This window comes from Hylaeus volcanicus, chromosome 6 (assembly GCF_026283585.1).
Source record: "Hylaeus volcanicus isolate JK05 chromosome 6, UHH_iyHylVolc1.0_haploid, whole genome shotgun sequence".
NCBI classification, from domain to species: Eukaryota; Metazoa; Arthropoda; class Insecta; order Hymenoptera; family Colletidae; genus Hylaeus; species Hylaeus volcanicus.
This window is the reverse complement of record NC_071981.1, coordinates 23395852-23415998: the sequence shown is the minus strand read 5'-3', so window position 1 is coordinate 23415998 and position 20147 is coordinate 23395852. Positions and strand designations below refer to the sequence as shown.

The following is a 20147-nucleotide window of genomic DNA, read 5'->3' as shown; positions in this document are numbered from 1 at the left end:
ATTGGATTAGGATTATATAAATATGTACATGCAAACACAGGTAGTCTTCCAAAGTTTGTAGTATATGTATACTTAAAAAAGGACTCCCTTGAGTTAATACAGCGGTGCGTGCTATGGACGCTTGCATACCAGGGGGTTGTTATCGCATCGAGTCAACAAAGTGGGTTTACATTTGCGTAAATTATATTACTGCTACATATGTACATCGTACGAGCGGGCAGATCAAGTTTACCGAGAACTGATAGGTATTAGATACTAGATATAGATGGTTAAAATGGTTAGTTTGTTGCTTTTGGAAAACGTGGTTTAAAATCAACTTTGTCGATGAAAATACAAAAAAGACAACATAAATGTCAATGAAATTAAAATTTTGATCGACCAATTATCGTTCTTTATAAAACGTATACAAATGTAATGAAACATGTTTTTAAATCGGTCACAAAAATAACAATAAATATGAAATATATTTATGTACATTGAAGGTCTACGTCCTGAACTTTTTAAACAACGGATGCTTGTTCGCTGTAGATGAACCGGGGGCTTTCTTGTATTCGTAGTAAACTGCATCGTCTGCGCCAGACATCGACGTCATGTTACCAGCTTTTCGAATAATCTGGAATAATAATTTTAGTAGTAACTACTTTTAGTAATAATGTCCCGTTAATGTAATATAAATCTTACCGGTCTTGGTCCTTCTCCGGGTATCCTTTCTTCGTCCGCGTCCATATCACTAGCAGACAAAACTTGTTGCAACAAATGACCCTGTTCCTCTCGAGATGCATACATCAAGTCGGGCTCCTATTTTAAAAGTTAAAGACATAGATTGTGAAACATTCTTATGGGATGTTTGTCGAATTGCAAACTTGTAATACATACTTCGTCCATTCCAGCAAGCTTTGTAATAACTTTATACGCGTATCCTTGATTTACAAGGAACCGTTGACGTTTCCTTGAATAATTCATTTCCATTGTGTCTTGCGATACTAGTGTATAGAAAAACGCATTGTACTCCTCCGCGATCGCTCCTGTAGGTAAACATCTTAACGTTGCAGTATTTGGAGTGTAAAATATATCCCACTTAATGTGAAATGATTTGTTTACCTTTTTTGGCTCTTAAAATTCTTCCTAATCGTTGTGCTTCCTGTCGTCGCGAACCACCATGAGACGAAATTTGGATCAAGACATTGGCTTCTGGTAAATCGAAAGACGTATCTGCCACTTTACTCACAAATATCGTGTTCACTTTAGTATTGAATTTGAAGTTTTGCAGAATTTGTATTCGTTCGTTCTAAAATTAACATTATCGCGGTACGATATATTTTGTAACCGTATTTATTTACATTTTAGTAGAACACTTATACTTACTTGACTAGTTGGGCCGTAGATATACGGTTTATTCATTTTAATCGCGTAATGTTTCAAAGCGAAAACATTATCGGAGAAAACGATGGTTTTATCCCCGCGTCTTTCGTGGTATCGTATCAAATATTGACAGCAACGGAATTTATTAGGATTCATCACATAAAGTAACTAAAAGTGAACAGTTCTTTTAAGGCTGTTCAATACTCGATTACGTTAAATTAATGTGGAATTAGTACTTGCCAACTTTTTACTCATTTTACAACCAAGGTACTCTCTGTAAAACTCTGGCGTCATAGGACACCAAACTTCAGCGCACTGTACTCTAGCGATGAAACCACGTTTCTGTAATTCTAACCAGTTAGCCTCGTACAATTTAGGTCCGATCAGAAAGTTGAGGTCAGCGATTTTATCGTCTTCTCGCAACAACGTCGCGGTTAAGCCCAATTTACAGTGACTCTGAACTATCGTCAAAACCCTCCTGAACATTTTTGCAGGTATCGTGTGTACCTCTAAAAATGCAATATATGGTGATCGATTCGATAAAACGACAGTTGGATCTATGGCAGGAATAGGTTACCATCCAAGACCATGATTCCCCATTCTTGTTCCTGAAGCCATCGCATGGTTTGTTCAGCTTCCCATGAACGTTTCTGTGTGTGGGTAATCATGGAATACGTAGTGATTAATATTCCGCAGCCCATAGGTTTATCTTTGGCTTCGCTTGTAAAACGACATATCATCGAATCGTCAGCGGTTGACCACATCTTAAATTGTTGTTTCCATTGCTCCACAGATACTCCAGAATTACACAATACTAATGCACGCTTTCGTACTGTACAACAAGCTGTTACTCCAACCAAACTTTTACCAGCACCTGTAAGAACGGGAATTAAAATGTATTCGGTTCAGTGCATCGTTGGCGATATACTGATTACTTACCGCAAGGTAAAACTATAACGCCAGATCTAGCACGTCCATTTCCAAACATTTTTCTCAAACTCTTTTCCTGATAAGGTCTCAATACGGCTGATGGTTTCAAGTCGATACTAATAGTACGATACATTTATTTTTCATAAATTCTGTCTTATTTAACATTGAGCATGACTGCAATAAATGTACTTACTTTATGTCTGGATTTACAGTGTCGTTACGGAAATCATATTCTGCTAATAAGGGATGCTCCAGTTCTATACATCTCTTTTGTATAACTTCAATTTTTTCCTGTAACAATATTTTGTTATATATATTCGAAATTGATTGTACAGGTACTTGACAAAACAAAATAAAAATTGTATACCTGATTCACTTCGAAACTAACGGTTTTTAATTCTTGTTCTTCCTCCTCATCTTCGTCTTCTTTATCCATTTTATCGTAGAAGGTAGTTATATCTTCGGGAACAGCCGCTGCTTCTGCTGGTACTTGGTCGTTAGTTGTTTCAGTCGGTTTGGTGGTCGTAGTTGGAATATTAGTCACTGCTTTTGCTCCAAACTGAGAGGGAAACAAATAAATGATATCGGTTGTTTATGTTGTCGAATTGTTGGATACAAAAATATTATTAATAATATCACCTGTGGAAGTTTTGTTTTGCTTTGAACATTTGTAATTATTTCTTCTTTTTCATCTTCTATATTTTTTCTCAGTCTACACTCTTGAATTACTGGATCTTTTAATAACTTCTGCAATACTTCAGGATATGGAGATTCAACGAAATACTTATTGTGTTTTAACACCAGTTTTACCTATAATCAAAACAAAGCATGTAAATATTTAATACAAAGTGTTATAAAATATGTGCTTTGTAATTAAAATACCTACCTTGCCATATGACAATGTACACAATTTTATAAACTCTATAATTCCATCAGGTATGCTGGTCTTACTAAGTCTTTTCAAATATTCTACAATGTCATGAGTCTGAAGACCAACACTCACAGCAGCATACAAAGAATAAGCAGTCAGTTTATACTGTGAAGCAAAAGTCAGATTATTAACACTCTTTATAAATTTTATCAAAATCTAATATTTTCTATAAATAATCATACCTCGTGAATATGTTCTGGACGACACACAGGTTCAGAGATAGCGATCAGAAAGTCATGAGCGTGTTTATAAACAGGTGAGAAAGATTCCAGAAAAATATGTCCATTCGGTGCCTAAACAAAAGATTTTTATTTAAATAATAATCAAATATTGGTATATCAAACATAAAGATAAAAGATGTAATTGAGAATTAACATCTTACCACCCAAAGTGGTCTAGAAGAACAATCTGGCTTCAGAATCATTTGCGAACGATAATCTTTTGCACCAAATTCATCTTCCAGTGCTGTTTCATCTTGCTTTTCAACGTCATTCTTGGCTGCATCTGGTATGCCTTCTGCTTCATTATCATCCAAATAGTCATCGTCGTTATACTCTTCAGGGTCTTCTTTTCGCTTTTTCCATTTGCCTCTGTCTGCAAAAGTAAGCAATAGCTGCTCATATTTTATCCTTACGGATGGTTGTACAACATAACCTTTCGGTGAATCGTAAAATTTGTATTCATAGAAAATGTTGTAGTTGTTACAAAAGAAATTTTGCTAAAAATAAGAATATTTTCCGAAAAAATGATTAGTTTCATACCGTTGTCTTTTTTGAAACGTTTAGGAGGACCCATTATACATCGATAACTTATTTATTAGGTTATACAGAATGATTCTCTATCAGTAGTGAAGCCTACTAAACCTCTTCAATATTATCAAAACAAATTTGTCAATTTATATTAACTGTGTTTACATTGTCAACTGAATTAGCATTAACTATCATTCATATACAATCTCTTTGATTGACATGCTCGCCAATTGATGCCTGATTGATACACGCAATCAGATCATTTGATTTGAATTGAGCGTATTCAGAAAAGTCATCGCTCACTGAGCCGCTCAGCTAGCGGGTTTTTGTACTAGTGGTGCCATCGGTGGGAAAGTGACACATTCAAATTAATTATTCTCTATTTTGCATAATTAACATGATTTTTTGCTCTATAACACTACAATATATTAATTTAAATGTCCAATTCATCATTTCCATGAATAGTTATTTAATGCAGCAATAATTATCGTTACTTTAGTTCGTGGTGCCATCTTATAAAAACAGCGGGAATTATTTTCTTTACAAACTTGGGCGTTTTCTCACCGATGGCGCAACTGGTAATAAAACACGCGCGAAATTTTAATTGAATTTAACATATATTTACTTTTCATGTGTATTTATATATATAATAAAATTATAACTTACGTAATTTTTTTAACCATGGGTATCTATATAAATAGGAGTTAAATAAATACTACAGGAACACGTAACAGAAGAGTCGTTTTATTGATACAAAATATACTCGAAAGTACGTTCGGCTTTATTGAGTCGTAATAAATCTCTCATATTTTTCAATTATACATCAGGAAGAAATATTACCACTCACAGTGAGAGCCTTTTCGTTGACTAGGCTCAAAGAAGAAAGGCAAACTAACGCAGCACCTTGTTCTGCCCACTTTTTATTCTTCTCCCTAAAAATATTCCAGAAACAAAGCATAAATTTGAATTAAAATATTATGTATAATTTGATGTATACAATACTACACATATATATTGCTACTTCTTTACCAAAAAGATGACCCAAATTTCCTTCCATCGACGGTAACGATGGAACGAAAGAGTCTCCCTTTTTTTTGCGTGTCATAGTGCGGTATTTTTTTTCTTTGGGTTTGCGTCCATTTATGTAATATAGTTTTTGGTAATTCAAGGTCTGTCACATAATTATTTCTCAAGAATGCGCAATGCATTAAAACAACATCTTCTTCGTCTGACATCTTCCTTTTACTAGATGGCTGTTCTCCATCTGGTTGATCCTCCTCTCTCATAGGAGAAACTTGAGATCTGCCCAACAAACCTTTTTCTTCGAATTCCTTTCTCTTTAAACGACAATAATCACTTAATTCCCATACATCGCTAAAACAATGTAAATGTTACAATACCGAACAAACAATTGTATTGCTCTAAAGATACAATTCTTACCATATTTGTTCCAGAGTTTGAGAATTATGGAACTTTTTGCCTAGAACTGATTCCTGTTGCTCGCGAAGGATATTTTGTATACAGTACTTGGTATTAGAAGGTGGATTGTCGCAATCTACGGCATACTTCACGTATGCTTTTATTATATCTTCCATGGAAGATAAACCTTCTTTAGAAAATATCGAACAGTTCCACTGAGCTGCACGAGCGAGCATTACACTGCTACATCCTGTTACTTCTTTAAACCTGCAAGTAACTATAATTACTTTTAAACTGAATAAATAGCAATATATAAATTACATTACTAATAATCACTGAAGAATGTGAACATAGTATTACTTAAAAATGTCAGAATATTTCTGTATTTCTTTTGAGCCGCCGTTTGCTATAACTGGTATCGAAAGCTTGCTGGAAATTTCTTTTAGAACTTCGTTGCGATTTGCGTGCTGCGGTCTTTCGTTAACGGTGCGACCGTGAACTGCTATGGCTGATATACCAGTCGATGCCAAAATCTCGCAAAGTTCTAAAGTTTTATCCAGATCTGGCAATACTCGAATTTTACACGTTACAGGAATGCTTAAATTATCGACTAATGTTTTCAGAATGTTTGTCGCCGTTTCTGGATTTTGTAGAAGAGCAGCCCCCATTTTCCCTAGCATAGAAAACAGTTTCGGACATCCCATATTGAGGTCTATTCCAGCAACATCTTGTTCCACCATTTTAGCAACTTCTAGAGCTCTCGTCGCGTCGCAAGTACCGATTTGTAAAACCACTTTATCTCGCTCTCTGAGACACGTTCGAAAAGTGACGGTACCATCTGTTTTGTCTATGTAGTCGACTGTTCCCAAAACATCTAAAAGTGAGTTGAAAAACTAGTTTAGCTTCTTGTGATATTATAGTATTCATAAACGAAATTTCTTACCATTTACACGACGAAACGATCGAAGCAACTTCCAGTCTATGAGTTCCTCTGTGTATACTATATCGGCACCATAATCGAGCGCAAGAAGGCGCATAGGAAGCGTGCCGATGCGCACCATAGGAGCTAATATAAGCTTATTCTCGTAATCCAAACGTTCTCGTTTAGAACTTATCGTTACTTCCTCGTCCATTATATTGTCACTGCGTTATATTTTGCTTTCTACAAATACGAGCAACGTAACACAGGAAAAATATAACCTATCGGCAGAAAATTAACTGCGCATAATTATTCTTTGTCACGAACTCTTAATTTTACATGATAATTATAAAAAATATTTATGTCTCGGAACATTGGAAGTTGATTCACCAGCTTCATATTTACACATCTCTTTTCATAATACCGTGACAAGTGCCATTTGCTGCCATTACACATTGTTACACATGTCCGGTCGTTTTCGTATCATTTTATCCAGATGGCACTTTATTATGTTCGTCATCCGCGAGTTGTCTGTCTGACACAACGCGAGTTTCTATTCTATGATCGTATAATCTTGGAACAATTTCAAATTTGAACGCTAAAATCGATCAACTGTCAAATGATACGTTGCGGGTAATATGGTATTGGTACGATCCTCCCTTTGTTTCATCGATTTAGCGATTGAAAAATCGCTCAGGATTCCCTGTTCGCGCACGTTATATCCCGTTGAGTGATTTTTTCGTTTCGAAATCGGACGTTAAATGAAGCGTTCGACAATGTTTACACCGTCCAAGCCCTCCGAGACGAATTTCATGGATATTACGTTGTTAAACACTCCTCAACCGCAGGCAACTTCGACCATTCAAAGGAAAAGCACGTGAGTTCTCTCTTACAAGACAGATCCATGAAATTTTCAGTTTCACAGAAACGTAGCAAGTTTCTTGTAGTAGCAAAACCTAGATATGTATTCACTCTTTCATAAGAATTAAGATTCTCAATTTTTGGGGGACCCATTGCTATTTACCTCTTTGGCCCAAAGCAATTTTATCAAGTTATTTCATCTGCAGTAAGGGATTGAATTTATGTGGAACATCAATCGTATAACAAAACCTTAAACATTTCTTTTGCCAGATTAGAAAGTAAGTATCTTGAAAAGGATGTGGATGAAGTTATACATAAGCATTCTGCGATACGCAAGAGCAATGAAACCCAAAAGTCAGATGTTTCCTCTCTTGGTATACTTGATAATTTATCTTCCTGTGAGTTGTGCTTTTTGTTTTCGATATATATCTTCTATTCTACTTATACTTTAGTTGACTGTATGTTTTTATAGTTTTAGCTGAAGTGGGCGAAATTGGGGACACAGAGAGTCAAAATGAAAATAAGTTTGATACAGAACGTGAGCTTGCTAGAAAACTACTTCAGAGATGCAGTGACTTGAAAAGTACTTCTCCGGTATATGGTAAGATTTTTTATTCCCTTACTATGTCTTTCTAGCTGTTTAAAAACCAAGTTCACAATTTACTATTCTTACAGATACAAACAAAGAGAATAATGCAAATATTCAAAATCTGTCTGGTAGCGTATTACCTTCCACTCTTGTTGACCAAGGTCAATCCACATGTTCTGATAAAATCAATCCCCAAATTGAAAATCCTTTACATCCAACGGATAGTAACGCGAGTAGCGTAAGTGTTATTTTTTTTTAATGAAAATAGTACAATTTAAAGTATATTTTATAGAGTTTTATTTTCAGATCGTCTTTGTGCCAAATGAGATAAGTGCACGTTCATCCGGATTGAGTAAGAATTCAGTAAAACGATTATCATCCCTATCAAATAAAAATGTAAATACAATAACGTTCGACACAACTACTGCTGAATTGATGGCTCAGTTTGACAATGAGGAATTTCAATCTGGTTCTGAAATTGCCAGTCAATTGTTAGCCGATAATATATCCTGGCAGCAGAATTATTCTTATGCTCTTCCAACAACAACTTCTGCTGAAAAGGATTATTTGAATTTATCATGTTTTTCGGGTATCATCGGTGAACTGGATTTATCAATAGAGTGAGTTCTTAATATTATTTACATTTAACGTTACGATCATGATGCAATTGAATTTTAGATCTCGTGCTGGACGCAAGGTATCCGTGGATGAATATTTCAAACGCAAATGTGGAGCATTCGGGGAATTATCAGATGATGGAATAGAAAGGCCAAGTTTTGGTCTATCTGTAAATAGTCCTAAAAAAACAGGTCGACTCATGCCACTGGTTGATAATACTATAACGACAGAAGATTCTTCGGCTGAGTCGTTCATCGCTAAGGATAAGACTCTACAAAGTAAATCAAACACAACAAAAGATACGGAAGAACCGAGCATTATGAGTTTGACTTGCATCGCTCAAGCGTTACAAGATATTGATAACGATACACCACGAAAATTAGTGGATCAATTTATAATGGCGAAAAAAAAGAAAAAGACTAGCCAGATGCAAGATCAGAATGTAACTACGGATACTTACACGTTATTGGCTTCAAAACGAAAATCTATGCCTGCCACTCCAAGTAGAAAAATTGAGAATTTCGAAAAAGATATGGAATTATTTAATCTTTCATCAAAATTATCTCTAGATAGTAAAATTGCGACTGAACCGATGGGTGTACAATCACTGCATAAAATGATATCCTTCGACTCCAAGGCGTTGCCACATTTTGAAAGTAGCTGTCAAGAGCTTAAAAAAGAAACGAGTAGTGGAAACTTAACGTCTTCGTATAATCAAGGTACAATTTGTCTCGCAAAAGTACCAAATTTAATTGGCTTCAATTGGCTCAAGAATGATCATTATTTTTAGATTATAAGTCGTTGGAAGTTCCTCAATTACTTCATTCGCATTATAATCAAGAAAATATACCTTCACCTAGTACTTCGAAAGTTAATGTAAAACATAATCAAGAGAAAAAGTTCGTTAATTTAGAAAACGAAGATGTAGGAAAAAATGATAAAATAAAACAGGAAAATGTTTCTTATAAAGACAAATCCGGAACTTTTATACAGGATCTTTCGAATTTACAACGATCTGAATCTCAATCGAGTAGTATGCTTTTGGAATATAATAAGTGTAGTCGTACGTACACATTTTTACTCTTTCGTTGGTAGTAATTGTTTATTTTTTGTAGATGTTGTGATAGGTAAAAGCACGGAGGAACTATGCAATTGTATCGTTGGTATGTCAAGAGAGACCAATATCGAACTTTTAAATAAAAGCGACAGATGGATCATATGTTCGTTAAGTGTAAATCAAGTTCAAGGAGATAAGCAATATGTTCAACTTACGTTACCGAAAGATGTAATTCTTATTAAACCGAACGCAGAACAACATGCTAAGGTAAAAATAAGGTATAATTTGTATAGGCGCAAAAGACAGAAGTGTAACAGTTTAGTTAGACTTTTCAAAACAATTACAATTCAATTATCGTTCGATTTTATATCCGTTTTAGATGACCGTAACAGTTGTGAGAATGAGTAAACCAATTATAGCAGTTATAAACATAACAGTATCAGACATGGTAACAAGATCTGAATGGATAATGAAACACATAATGTGTTTCAAGCCTGAAGAGCTTAATATAATCGTCTTAAACCCTTCTCAAAAGAGGGAACTCGATTTTCAATGTATCGTTGAAAATAGCATAGCAGTTTTACCCATCACGATCGAGAATAAAAACAGCGTCGACGTCTCGATTAAATTCGCTATACTACAGGTAACGAGTTCGTACAAATGAATTCACATAATTTAAATACCTTTTCTTATTATTACTTTATTCGATATAGGACGAACCGTTAGTATTTAGTCTCGAAAATTTTGACGAATTACAACGAGTAACGTTGAAACCTCAAGAAACATTTACCACGAATATACAGTGCAAAGGTGTTTGGCAAAAGAACGCAAAAATGCAAGAACTACTTTTGCAACGTTATGACGGCACTTTAATCATTCAGGCAGAAAATGGTCCTGACGATACCATATTGATCAAGGAAATTCCTCTTCTAGTGCAAGTAGGCATTTGCAAGATACAAGTAGTCGATACGGAATTACCTTTGGTCGTTTCCAACAAGCAAAGTAAATCGTTGACTGTTATCAATACTGGAAGTATGTCCGTAACGATATCTGCTTCGCTTGTACAAGACACGGAGAGTGCAAAAATCACGAAATATTTTTCAATTCGACCTGAAAATTTACTTCTACAACCTAACGAAACTGGCTCTTTCTGCGTTACTTACAACCAACAAAATGCGAATGCTTCCAGAGTGTGAGTAAATGACTCGCTAATGATTTATTCCGTTACATTCCAAGTCCAATTTCAGATAAATTTATTCGTATTATATTAATACGTTCGTAGGCATGGCCAGATTCAATTAATGGTTGGCAATAATGTAAATTACCATCCTATAATCGGAGAATCGACCTCTTACACGGAAGCAGAAAATGAGAATTTCGTTCGTTGCGAAACACCTCAGTACCTATCGTCCATTAGCTCACCATCATCTCCGAATAGCGTAACCTCGACCAAGTAAGTTTATTTGGTATTTGGTAGAAGCTTTCTTTTTTAAGTTAAAATTATGAATATTGGAATTAAATAGATCTGGAGCATCTGGAAGAAATTCACCTATCAGCTCGGTATCGGGTTCGACCGTTGCTGGTGATAAAATTCCTATAAGAACCACCCACGCAGCCCTGGTGTGGAACAGCGTGAAGACGGGAAAATCAGATATTAAAGAATTTACTATTCGCAACACGAGCAACAACAAGATTAAGATCCAAGCTGTCATATCGGATAATGATAAGAGTTTCCGGGTAATTTATGAAAGTAATTGTAGAACTAAGTAAAATAATAATCGTACGTAAAAATCTTTTCAGTTCCTTCGCGAACGACAAACTGTTGGCACGTCTATGGTATTAGTTTTACAAGGTTCGGAAAGTAGGACGCTGTCCGTTGTATTTGGTCCTCATCGTTTAGGCGCGGCTACTGGTAAAATAATATTTAGACACTACGAGCCTAGGAGGAACGATAACGAATCACGCCCTTCGAAAGCGGTAAGAGAATAAAGCTATTCGCTCGATAAATTTGTTCAAATCGCTGGATCCTCTAATCAGTTTTTAACGTGTCATTTTCAGTTATTCTTGTACGGGTACGGTGGCTATAGCAGGGTCGAATTTTTCGAAGCGTTCAAGGACACAAGTGGAAAAATGTGGCTATCGCTTGGTTCTTTAGATTCTGGAGGTTCCTTGAGCTCGAAGATCAAATTGCAAAACACCGGAGACCTGTGTTCATACGTCAAAATAAAATTAACTCCGAAAGGTTTCTTTCTTTACTCTTTTTCTTTGTTTTTTTTTGAAAAGAGAATTATTATTTATAAATACTGGTACGATATAACTTAAATATATTCAATTTTTCTGTTTTTGAATAATTTCAGCTGTGTATCCTACTATGGTTTCGAGTTGGCAAGTGAATCCGACCGAATTATTGTTGAACCCGAAAGAAACTCAATGGGTGACCTTGGAATTTCATCCACGAAAAGAGGATTTAGCATTGTTGCAACGCTCAGATGTGTCTCACGTGGGAACAGTATTAATTACTCACGGAGACGAACCCTCGCGTTGGCGAATTCGTAGGTAAGTTGTTATCGAATATAAAAACAATCGTTAATTGTTAATGGAGGATTGTAACCACAGACTGTACAATAAAATGAAAGAAATCGGTGAATTGAGTGGAAATGAAAACGAAGCATTTAGAAATATACTTCACCCGATATGCAAAGCTTTCCCTGGGGAGCAATTAACGTCGGACATAAACGCTATTCGTGATTCAGTGGTAAACGATCGTGAATTTATTAATTAATATTTACTAATTACTATCTGTTTTATGTTTACATTATTAATTAATTTATGTATTTCGAAGCAAAACCTTGGAGACCTCTGCAGAGGAATTAGTCAACATGAAATTTTGCTAACAATGGAAGTGTCTCCGGATGAAACCTTGTCCATTCTGCAAGACAATGCAGACGAATCGCAAATGTTTTATTCACTTTGTAGCGACAATAGCCATGTATACGAAGCACATGGCGAAAGCTTTTTACCCAATGAGTAAGTCTTGTTAGTGTCTCGATTAATGAACAATTTTATGAACATTTATATTCTAATTAAAAACTTTTCAGTACGCTCATGGGGAACAGAATGTTTCAACATGATGCGAATACCAATAACGTTACGGTCAGTCCATCCACTATAATTTTAACCCCACCGATAAGGACAGAAGCAATCGTGACAATACGAAGCTCTTGTACTATAGCACAGCCATTTGAAACTTCTCTGTCAAATACAGAGTACTTGAGCGTTCTTCCCACCGAGGGTATGATACCCACAAGAAGGGACTTTCAATTAAAAATACAATGCAAACGAAAGGTCGAACGTAGTATCAATGCAGTACTCGAAATTTATACAGAGAATAGCAAGGTGGATGTACAGATAAAAGTTAATGTTAAACGAATGTAAATTTAAATGTTAGAGTTAATACTTTTATTTGAATATTTATTACTAAGGATACGCTGTAGTTTTGCATTTTTATACAAGTAATTTTGTATTATTAATAAAATAATTTTCAATAAATACATTTTTAATTGTTAATAAATTTATTTTGTTTGAAATATTGTTCTAGAATTACAGGAGCAGTATTTATTTTAAATTCAGCATTGTAATTTGCTTTAAGACTTTGTATTATTCTGACCATATTCTTTACATCATCTATGCCTGAGTGTAGCTTTCCCTGTGGTTCAAGTTTGAGATAATTTAACATGTTAGTCATTGTTCGTGGATAATAATTTGTCACATCGCAAAAAGTGTGTTTTAAATTTATCCACTTGCCAAAATATTCTGGTAACGTTACGTTCTCCAACTTACAATGTTCTGGCAGCATCATTTTCAAGTCCCAGTCACCGCATGTAAGGAAAGCGCTTTGATTGTCGTCTTTGAAGTATTTATTTTCTTCCAACCAGTTACAAAACTTGTTGAACACTTCTGGGAAGTGAGGTTCGTTATCTACCATGTCTTGTATGATTCCGGTTAGTTTTACGCAATATGGGGTAAGTATCGGATGAGCTCTCGGCTTGACATATTGATGAAATATGTTCTCTATTTCCCAGCTTTTCGTAGACACCGCTGCACAAGGAAATTCGATGATTTCCTGTGGCTCCAACTTCTCCAACTCTTTGCACGTAGCTTCGAAGTCTAGCACGAGCAAGTAATCAAAAGTACTTTTAAATTCCTTGGTTTTCCTATTAAGAGATCTGGGATATTTTTTAAACATTCGATAAGCCATGATTAGTTAATCGTAAACAAATCGTCGAATCGGAAAGGAATGCTCCAAGTTTTCTATGTATTTCAATTGCACTCGACTAGGTTAGGTTAAGAAAGTATTCACTACATTGGAGATACCAACAGACTTGTACTGTATTTTAAATTGTAACTTTTGACGAAGAATTAAAATATCGTTATTTCATTCTACAAATGATTATTCTTCAGGCTAAAGATTCTGCAACATGCTGCAACCGCCTTTACAAACATCGTCAAAGCAGACTCAATGCAAGTACGCAACGAATGGTACGCACGTGGGTTTCGATACTTCGATCAAAGATAAAAAAGACATTCTAATCATTATAAATAATAGTAATAATTTAAATAATTAAAAATTCATAACCAGACCGAGTTTTTTCACTCGATTAAGTAAAGTATCGCCCCTTTTTATCATGTTTTGGTAAGTAAGTCCGCGATCGCAAGTAGCGTCAGGTGCTCGATTTCTGTCGCATCCGATGGCGCTGACGGTAACGATCGTTTTAGCGACGTTATCAATTTTGCAATGCAACCTGCCGTTCGCGACAAATCGTGCCACCTCTTGTTCTATGTATTCCTCTGTCACGCCGAATTCTGTCGCCATTCTATCCAAGTTAATCGTCCTGTACGCTTGTAATAATTGCGAGTACGCCCTCAGTCGCATTTCTCTAACGTAGTAACGATAATGGCAATGCAGCAAAGGATTAGCCTTGAGTTCAGACTCGATCCAAGCTAGATTTTTCAAGAACTGTTTGTAACGACAATCGTAAAGGGAGCAAAAGTATTCTTTGTATCCAAGAGACTCCGTAAGCAGAGCCTGTTGCAGCAGTCCGTTATTGTTGAATCGATCGTCGAAGTCAGATCGCGACAACGACATCATTCCTGACAATATCGTGTATTCAACGACTTCTTTGAACGGCAACAGTTCGTACGATTCGAAGGTGGGTATGCAGTCCAATAAAAGCAAAGTGGCACGTGCGAAATTTCGTGTCGCGAGACAGTAAACGGCTTCGTATACTTTTAGTTTATTGCGACAGCACCAGTTGCTGCCCGATACGCACGATCCCTCCATCAGGCTCGTTATATCCTCTATTATTTTCCCCATTGAACGAAAATTGTACCTGAGGTACGATATTCTAAACAATCCGAAAGCAGCCTCGATCCTCGTGCTGGACGAGTTTGTCTCGTCTTCGTAGATCATGCTCGCGACGTCCGTGGCACGATCGAGATCGCCGATTTCGCAGAAAAATTCCATCTTTTCCCGCCAATTTCTCTTTACCGGGTCTTCGACATTAGAAGCATCAGGGGACTCTAGTTTCTGCCATGTAACCTCGTTCGCGAGCCTCATTGTCTCGAGCAGATCTTCGTCGATGATCCAGTCGAACTTCCTACAAGCTACTTCGTAATATTTCGACATATTTTTCCGTGTTATTATGGCGAGGAATTCGTTTCTAAAATTCTCGTCATCTCGGTACTCGGCTAAGGTTAGCTTGAACCATGGTTTTGTGAGTAGCATGTAATCGGAGGTTTTGTTAGATGTTTCTGAATTGTTCATGATATCCATTTTAATGTTGCTAAATATAGCCCGATAATTTGCGACTTTTAAGCAGGGTATGCAGACATTTCATTTTAATTATTGTCTGGGGTTTCTTATTTTTTTTTTATCGAGTTTTGATTTTAACCGATTTGATTTTAACTTCATTCAGACTTCGTCGTTGTTATTTGTTTATGTAATGTGGAAAATAATTTGTTTGTGTATGTAAAAAATAAGAATAATCATTGCTTCGTTCCAAGCTGTGATGCCAGACTCTGCTTCCAATCTCGCATGCGCGTCGAAAAAAGATGCGGTACTGTAGTTACAGGAAAAGATCTATGGTCTTGTTTCATGTTTCTTTTATTTTATAAGAGTAATCTGTTTTACATTGATTATTGCACTTATCGATCCCATCTTGCTTGCTACAATGCACCGGTTTTGCACACATGTCTTTGTTCATATCATTTGTTATATTTCTATTTTTCTTTGGGGCGACTAAGAGCGCCAGTTGTACGGTCGTATTAGATACGTTACTGACGTTAAAGACAGTACGCATGAACGATTGGGAGCAGCGTCTGGCGTCACACGTTTTTCTACCAATCGTAGTGTTCGAATCGAAAGAAAATTCCCGCGCTTTCGACGCCATCTTTACCGGCGTAAAATAAGCGCCAAGACGCACTAATGTTAACCTCGCGTCACGTTGAAGCAGTGTTCGATAAAGATTTGATTTATAAACCATGACAGCGAAAGTTGGAGCGTTCCAGAACTTACCATGGTAAGGAATTATTGTTCGTTTGTTATTATCTTACAATTATTCGTAGAAATTCATGAATGTCATTCAATTATCTAGGGTTGAAAAGTATCGTCCCAAAAAGTTGGACGATCTTATATCTCACGAGGAAATCATCAGAACTAGTGAGTATTTTTGATCGATTTATTAGTTTTACGAAGGAATAGAATCATTTGGTACTTATTAAATAACTATTTTTCGTTACAGTAAATAAATTTATCGATGAAAACCAACTTCCACATCTGTTACTTTATGGTCCTCCTGGAACAGGAAAGACTAGTACGATTCTTGCTTGCGCTCGTAAATTATACACACCGGCTCAGTTCAACTCGATGGTATGTTTTTCCTTTTATATTGGTGTTAGTATATATAAATCTTGCCTGTACATATATTCTTATATCGATCCATAGGTCCTGGAAATGAATGCTTCGGATGACAGAGGTATCGGCATTGTCAGAGGACAGATTCTTAGTTTTGCGAGTACAGGTACTATGTACAGATCTGGTTTTAAATTGATCATCCTCGATGAAGCTGATGCTATGACAAACGACGCACAGAATGCTCTCAGAAGAAGTAAGTGTTTGTTATCGTGATAATGTAAATCTAAAGAGTGTACTCAGCTAAAAGATTATGTTTCAGTCATCGAGAAGTACACGGATAATGTAAGGTTTTGTATTCTGTGCAATTACCTTAGTAAAATTATCCCAGCTCTTCAGTCTCGGTGCACTAAATTTAGATTTGGTCCGTTAACAGAAAGTCAAATTTTGCCAAGATTAGACGACATTATCAAAGAAGAAAAGTAAGTCTATCGTTTTCACATAAATATTTATGGACGCTAACGAAACTAACATTTAATAAACGCGAATGCTGAAGTTTAAATGTCACAGAAGATGGAAAGAAAGCGTTGATAACGCTAAGCGGGGGAGATATGAGAAAAGTTTTAAATGTTCTTCAAAGTACATGGCTTGCCTTTAATGCAGTTACAGAAGATAATGTTTATTCCTGTGTTGGACACCCTCGTCCCATTGACATCAAGAACATTGTGAATTGGTTACTGAACGAGTCCTATGAATTATGTTATTGCAGTATCCTTCTTTTACAAATACCAGTTAATGCTTTTGAAGTTATATATTCCTTAATATATCGTTACATAGAAATACAAGACATAAAACTGAAGAAAGGACTCGCGTTGCAAGACATATTAACGGAACTCCATTTGTTTGTAAATAAAAGTATGTAATTCATTTACAGAGATAGTTAAAATTCTTATCAAGTTTTTGTAAAACGATGGACGATACTCAGTTATTTCGTTTCAGTTGACTTTCCAGAGTCGATACTCATCGATCTAGTGATTAAACTGGCAGAAATCGAAAAGAGGGTGGCCATCGGTTGCAGCGAATCGGTACAATTGAACGCGCTCGTTTCAGCGTTTCAAAATGCACGCGATATCGAAACCTAGCAGCAGCTCGAGCTGTGTTCGCGGATGAAATCGCGTTAAGGTAATTTCTCAATATAAAAGTACTATATTTCGTTAGAAACGGTACGAGATTAAAAGCAACGTAAGAAAACTAATCTACCGTTTGTGATCGTACCTGTGTAATAAATAAAAGGTCGATATTTGTACAAAGAAATAGCCAACACGCAACAGTCCCCACGCCCAAGTTATCCATCTCCATTTTTTTGTTTTTTCCTTTTTTTTTTTGTTATAAATTACGTTCTTTCGTGAGCCGTATCATGGTGACGAATCTCTAAAACTAAGTTGTCAAAGTCTAGGTCACAAATCAGTCGAGTCACCATGAACTCCCGCGGTCGTAAATTCTCATCCAGTTCCGCGTCCCGCTTAATCGCGATCATCCTACCACGCGTGCACGAGAGTTATGGAATACTCATCTCCGAAATGATAAGTTTTCTCGTGGTGTATGTGTATTCGGAGCAATCACCCTGTTCGTACTCGATCGTACGAGTGGAACAGCGTCTGACAGTGGTCCGACAAATACCGCCTGATCAGCACGCGATCGCTCGTGCATCGCGTCGACGAAAACATATCCGCCGTCCAAACATGCGATGCCACTATTTTCTGTTACAGCGATGTTCATCGGGTGTGCTCTGACAATTGGTTCACGGTATTCCGAAGATTGCATCGTGTACTCGAAAAGAGACGTAACTCGCAAAAAGTAAGCTTTCCAGGATAGAGGAAAAATGATTTATTAAACGAATAATGTTGTCACAATGAATGGATTGTAATAAAGGATAATTGTTCTCGATTTTTTTCTGCGTCTTTAGGAGCCAAATGGGGAGCTTACCCAAACCTCGAATATTGTGCGGGGGATACGGTCTTGTTAATCGATCGAAGCTCCGTCGATCCCAAGCGTGATTTACTCTCAGACTAATGTAAAGAGGAAGACACGTACATCCCTCGACCCTCGATAGAATCACTGAACAATATCAAGACAAGTTACTTCTTTCGTTTCGCGTCACGGTAAAGTCTCTTCACGTTAACTATCGCAATTGTACAGAATAATGGATAATATGTAGCGTAACGGATAAAGGATTCACGTGTATATTTTTTCTGCAAAACTCTAGTCCTTTTGGAACGCCGTTGAGTTATCCGATGATACATCCGATCCCAGCAAGTGGAATGACCCAACTTTAGCCCGACACGCCATTAGCTTCCTCTCCTTTTCTCTCACTCGTCGCCGCGCTATCTCTGCCACTTTACGAACACTACAAACTCCTCACGGTTCGTATGTAATTCTCATTTCCTTTATGCTACCTATTTTTGCCACCTAGCATACTCGAGTGACGTCTGAATAAGTAAAGACCCATCGCACTCTTGAAAACGAGCATTTATTAATGTCTTCTTGACTCGAGTTATTCTCAGAATCCGCGAATAACAATTTTAATACCCAACACGGAGCTTTAATTATAAACAAAATTTTGATACCTTTCTTTTTCGGTAACTATAATTACATTTGATTTCAGAAAGATTTTTCATTGCGAAGCTTGGGAGGCGTTTATACGTATTTTTAATTTGTCTAATTTACCGTATATTTGCGGCATCGTCGAGGAACAGAAAAATTGGATTCCTCGTAATTTCTATTCCATACGGTCGCGTCCCCTCGTTACGAGTCGTTCGCATGTAAAAGCGCCGAAATATTTTAACGGGAACCTTTATACCGGGCATAAGCCAACCGACCGATCAATTTATCGACGAGCCTCGCTTGCTGGAAAAACAAGCGGGCTACAAATGTAACGAGTCCACAATAGGCGATGTAAATTTCGGTAGGAATAAAAAAATCGATCCTGGACGAATCGTCCGTTTCGTATTAGGTCAGCGGTGCTTAAACCTCTCGAGCTCGCTTTGGAACAGTGATTGCGCATGAATGACGCGCGTATCAATTCTGTTACGCGATAAATAGACTCGGATGTTCGTGCGTGAAAGCCGTATATCATTTATGCGAACGGTATGTGTGTGTTTGAAAAATATGCACGTTTATAGGAAAAATATGCAAAAGATACAAGTAGGTAATATTTTTGGTATAGAACGATATGTTAAGGTGACGATAATGTGTACTATTAATATTGTTAGTGCACGAAGGTGACGAGGATACTATTTTCCTTTCGTCGCCCGTTAATTTCGAATTATGCGACACAGAGCACGCTAACATTTATTTTCTTTGATCCGTAGGGTCGGCGTTTTGGCCATGAATTGATAATTAAATAACACTCATCCTGGATATCAAACGAAACTTTCGGGTTAATAAGAACTTCCTGGGCGCGCACGAGCGCTACCACCGCCAGCACGTCGATTCTCCGAGTTATTTCAGCTTGAAAACTTGGCGCAGACGTGCCCTTAACTTTCCGCTTCGAAATAACTAATTCAATTAGTATATCAGCGCCGCTAGACCCGGGTTAACTACATCTTTGCCGGTGTATCTAATCGTAGCGCGAACGGCAACTCCGACATTGCTAATCTCCTCTCGAAACCCACTCCCGCGGAATCGACTGTTCGCTGCCCGATTCCTTTCCGTGTAATTCGAGAACCGCTCTCCCCCCCTTGGGAGTAATCATCGCGCTGTTTGTTCAACTACTTCACGCGAGATTAATTGGGATCGTCCG

General features: G+C 36.9%; 5 protein-coding genes across 12 annotated transcripts; 2 read left to right on the top strand and 3 right to left on the bottom strand.

Moving 5' to 3' along the window:
- Nucleotides 1–41: 41 nt before the first annotated feature.
- Nucleotides 42–4240, bottom strand: LOC128879089 (general transcription and DNA repair factor IIH helicase subunit XPB). Its single transcript, XM_054127923.1, has 15 exons — nt 3985–4240; nt 3606–3817; nt 3406–3516; nt 3179–3328; nt 2932–3102; nt 2660–2851; nt 2486–2583; nt 2302–2408; nt 1940–2236; nt 1603–1871; nt 1366–1530; nt 1102–1288; nt 877–1025; nt 682–798; nt 42–613 (listed from the first exon to the last, which is right to left on the bottom strand). Exons 1-15 carry the CDS (start codon nt 4016–4018, stop codon nt 485–487), a joined length of 2388 nt encoding a protein of 795 aa, XP_053983898.1. The 5' UTR covers nt 4019–4240; the 3' UTR covers nt 42–484.
- Nucleotides 4241–4700: 460 nt separating this feature from the next.
- LOC128878149 (tRNA-dihydrouridine(20) synthase [NAD(P)+]-like) lies at nt 4701–6752 on the bottom strand. Its single transcript, XM_054126091.1, has 5 exons — nt 6335–6752; nt 5752–6265; nt 5413–5658; nt 5002–5346; nt 4701–4904 (listed from the first exon to the last, which is right to left on the bottom strand). Exons 1-5 carry the CDS (start codon nt 6522–6524, stop codon nt 4796–4798), a joined length of 1404 nt encoding a protein of 467 aa, XP_053982066.1. The 5' UTR covers nt 6525–6752; the 3' UTR covers nt 4701–4795.
- Nucleotides 6753–6918: 166 nt separating this feature from the next.
- Nucleotides 6919–13002, top strand: LOC128878148 (uncharacterized). 3 transcript variants are annotated; one of them, XM_054126089.1, is made up of 18 exons: nt 6919–7187; nt 7442–7569; nt 7644–7772; nt 7847–7998; nt 8067–8380; nt 8439–9097; nt 9169–9408; nt 9494–9702; nt 9815–10078; nt 10149–10627; nt 10718–10888; nt 10959–11172; nt 11236–11412; nt 11494–11677; nt 11793–11991; nt 12052–12190; nt 12278–12462; nt 12534–13002. In XM_054126089.1, exons 1-18 carry the CDS (start codon nt 7072–7074, stop codon nt 12868–12870), a joined length of 4296 nt encoding a protein of 1431 aa, XP_053982064.1. In that variant the 5' UTR covers nt 6919–7071; the 3' UTR covers nt 12871–13002. The 3 variants fall into 3 exon arrangements, with proteins under 3 accessions (XP_053982064.1, XP_053982063.1, XP_053982065.1); XM_054126088.1 differs by having other exon boundaries at nt 9169–9411; XM_054126090.1 differs by lacking the exon at nt 9169–9408.
- Nucleotides 12868–15268, bottom strand: LOC128878151 (26S proteasome non-ATPase regulatory subunit 6-like). The gene is made up of 2 exons (XM_054126097.1): nt 14107–15268; nt 12868–13698 (listed from the first exon to the last, which is right to left on the bottom strand). Exons 1-2 carry the CDS (start codon nt 15266–15268, stop codon nt 12992–12994), a joined length of 1869 nt encoding a protein of 622 aa, XP_053982072.1. The 3' UTR covers nt 12868–12991.
- LOC128878150 (replication factor C subunit 5) lies at nt 14505–19289 on the top strand. Of its 6 annotated transcripts, XR_008457349.1 has the most exons (10): nt 15875–16013; nt 16089–16153; nt 16236–16363; nt 16439–16601; nt 16668–16827; nt 16902–17260; nt 17345–17527; nt 18115–18202; nt 18312–18507; nt 18612–19280. XR_008457349.1 is itself a non-coding variant. In XM_054126094.1 (9 exons), the coding sequence occupies exons 2-8, from the start codon at nt 15976–15978 to the stop codon at nt 17485–17487; spliced, it is 1056 nt and encodes a 351-aa protein (XP_053982069.1). In that variant the 5' UTR covers nt 14505–14645; nt 15845–15975; the 3' UTR covers nt 17488–17527; nt 18115–18292. The 6 variants fall into 6 exon arrangements, 4 of the variants coding, with proteins under 4 accessions (XP_053982069.1, XP_053982070.1, XP_053982068.1 ...); XM_054126094.1 differs by lacking the exons at nt 18312–18507; nt 18612–19280 and adding an exon at nt 14505–14645 and having other exon boundaries at nt 15845–16013; nt 18115–18292; XM_054126095.1 differs by lacking the exons at nt 18312–18507; nt 18612–19280 and adding an exon at nt 15025–15106 and having other exon boundaries at nt 15845–16013; nt 18115–18292.
- The last annotated feature ends 858 nt before the right edge of the window (nt 19290–20147 follow it).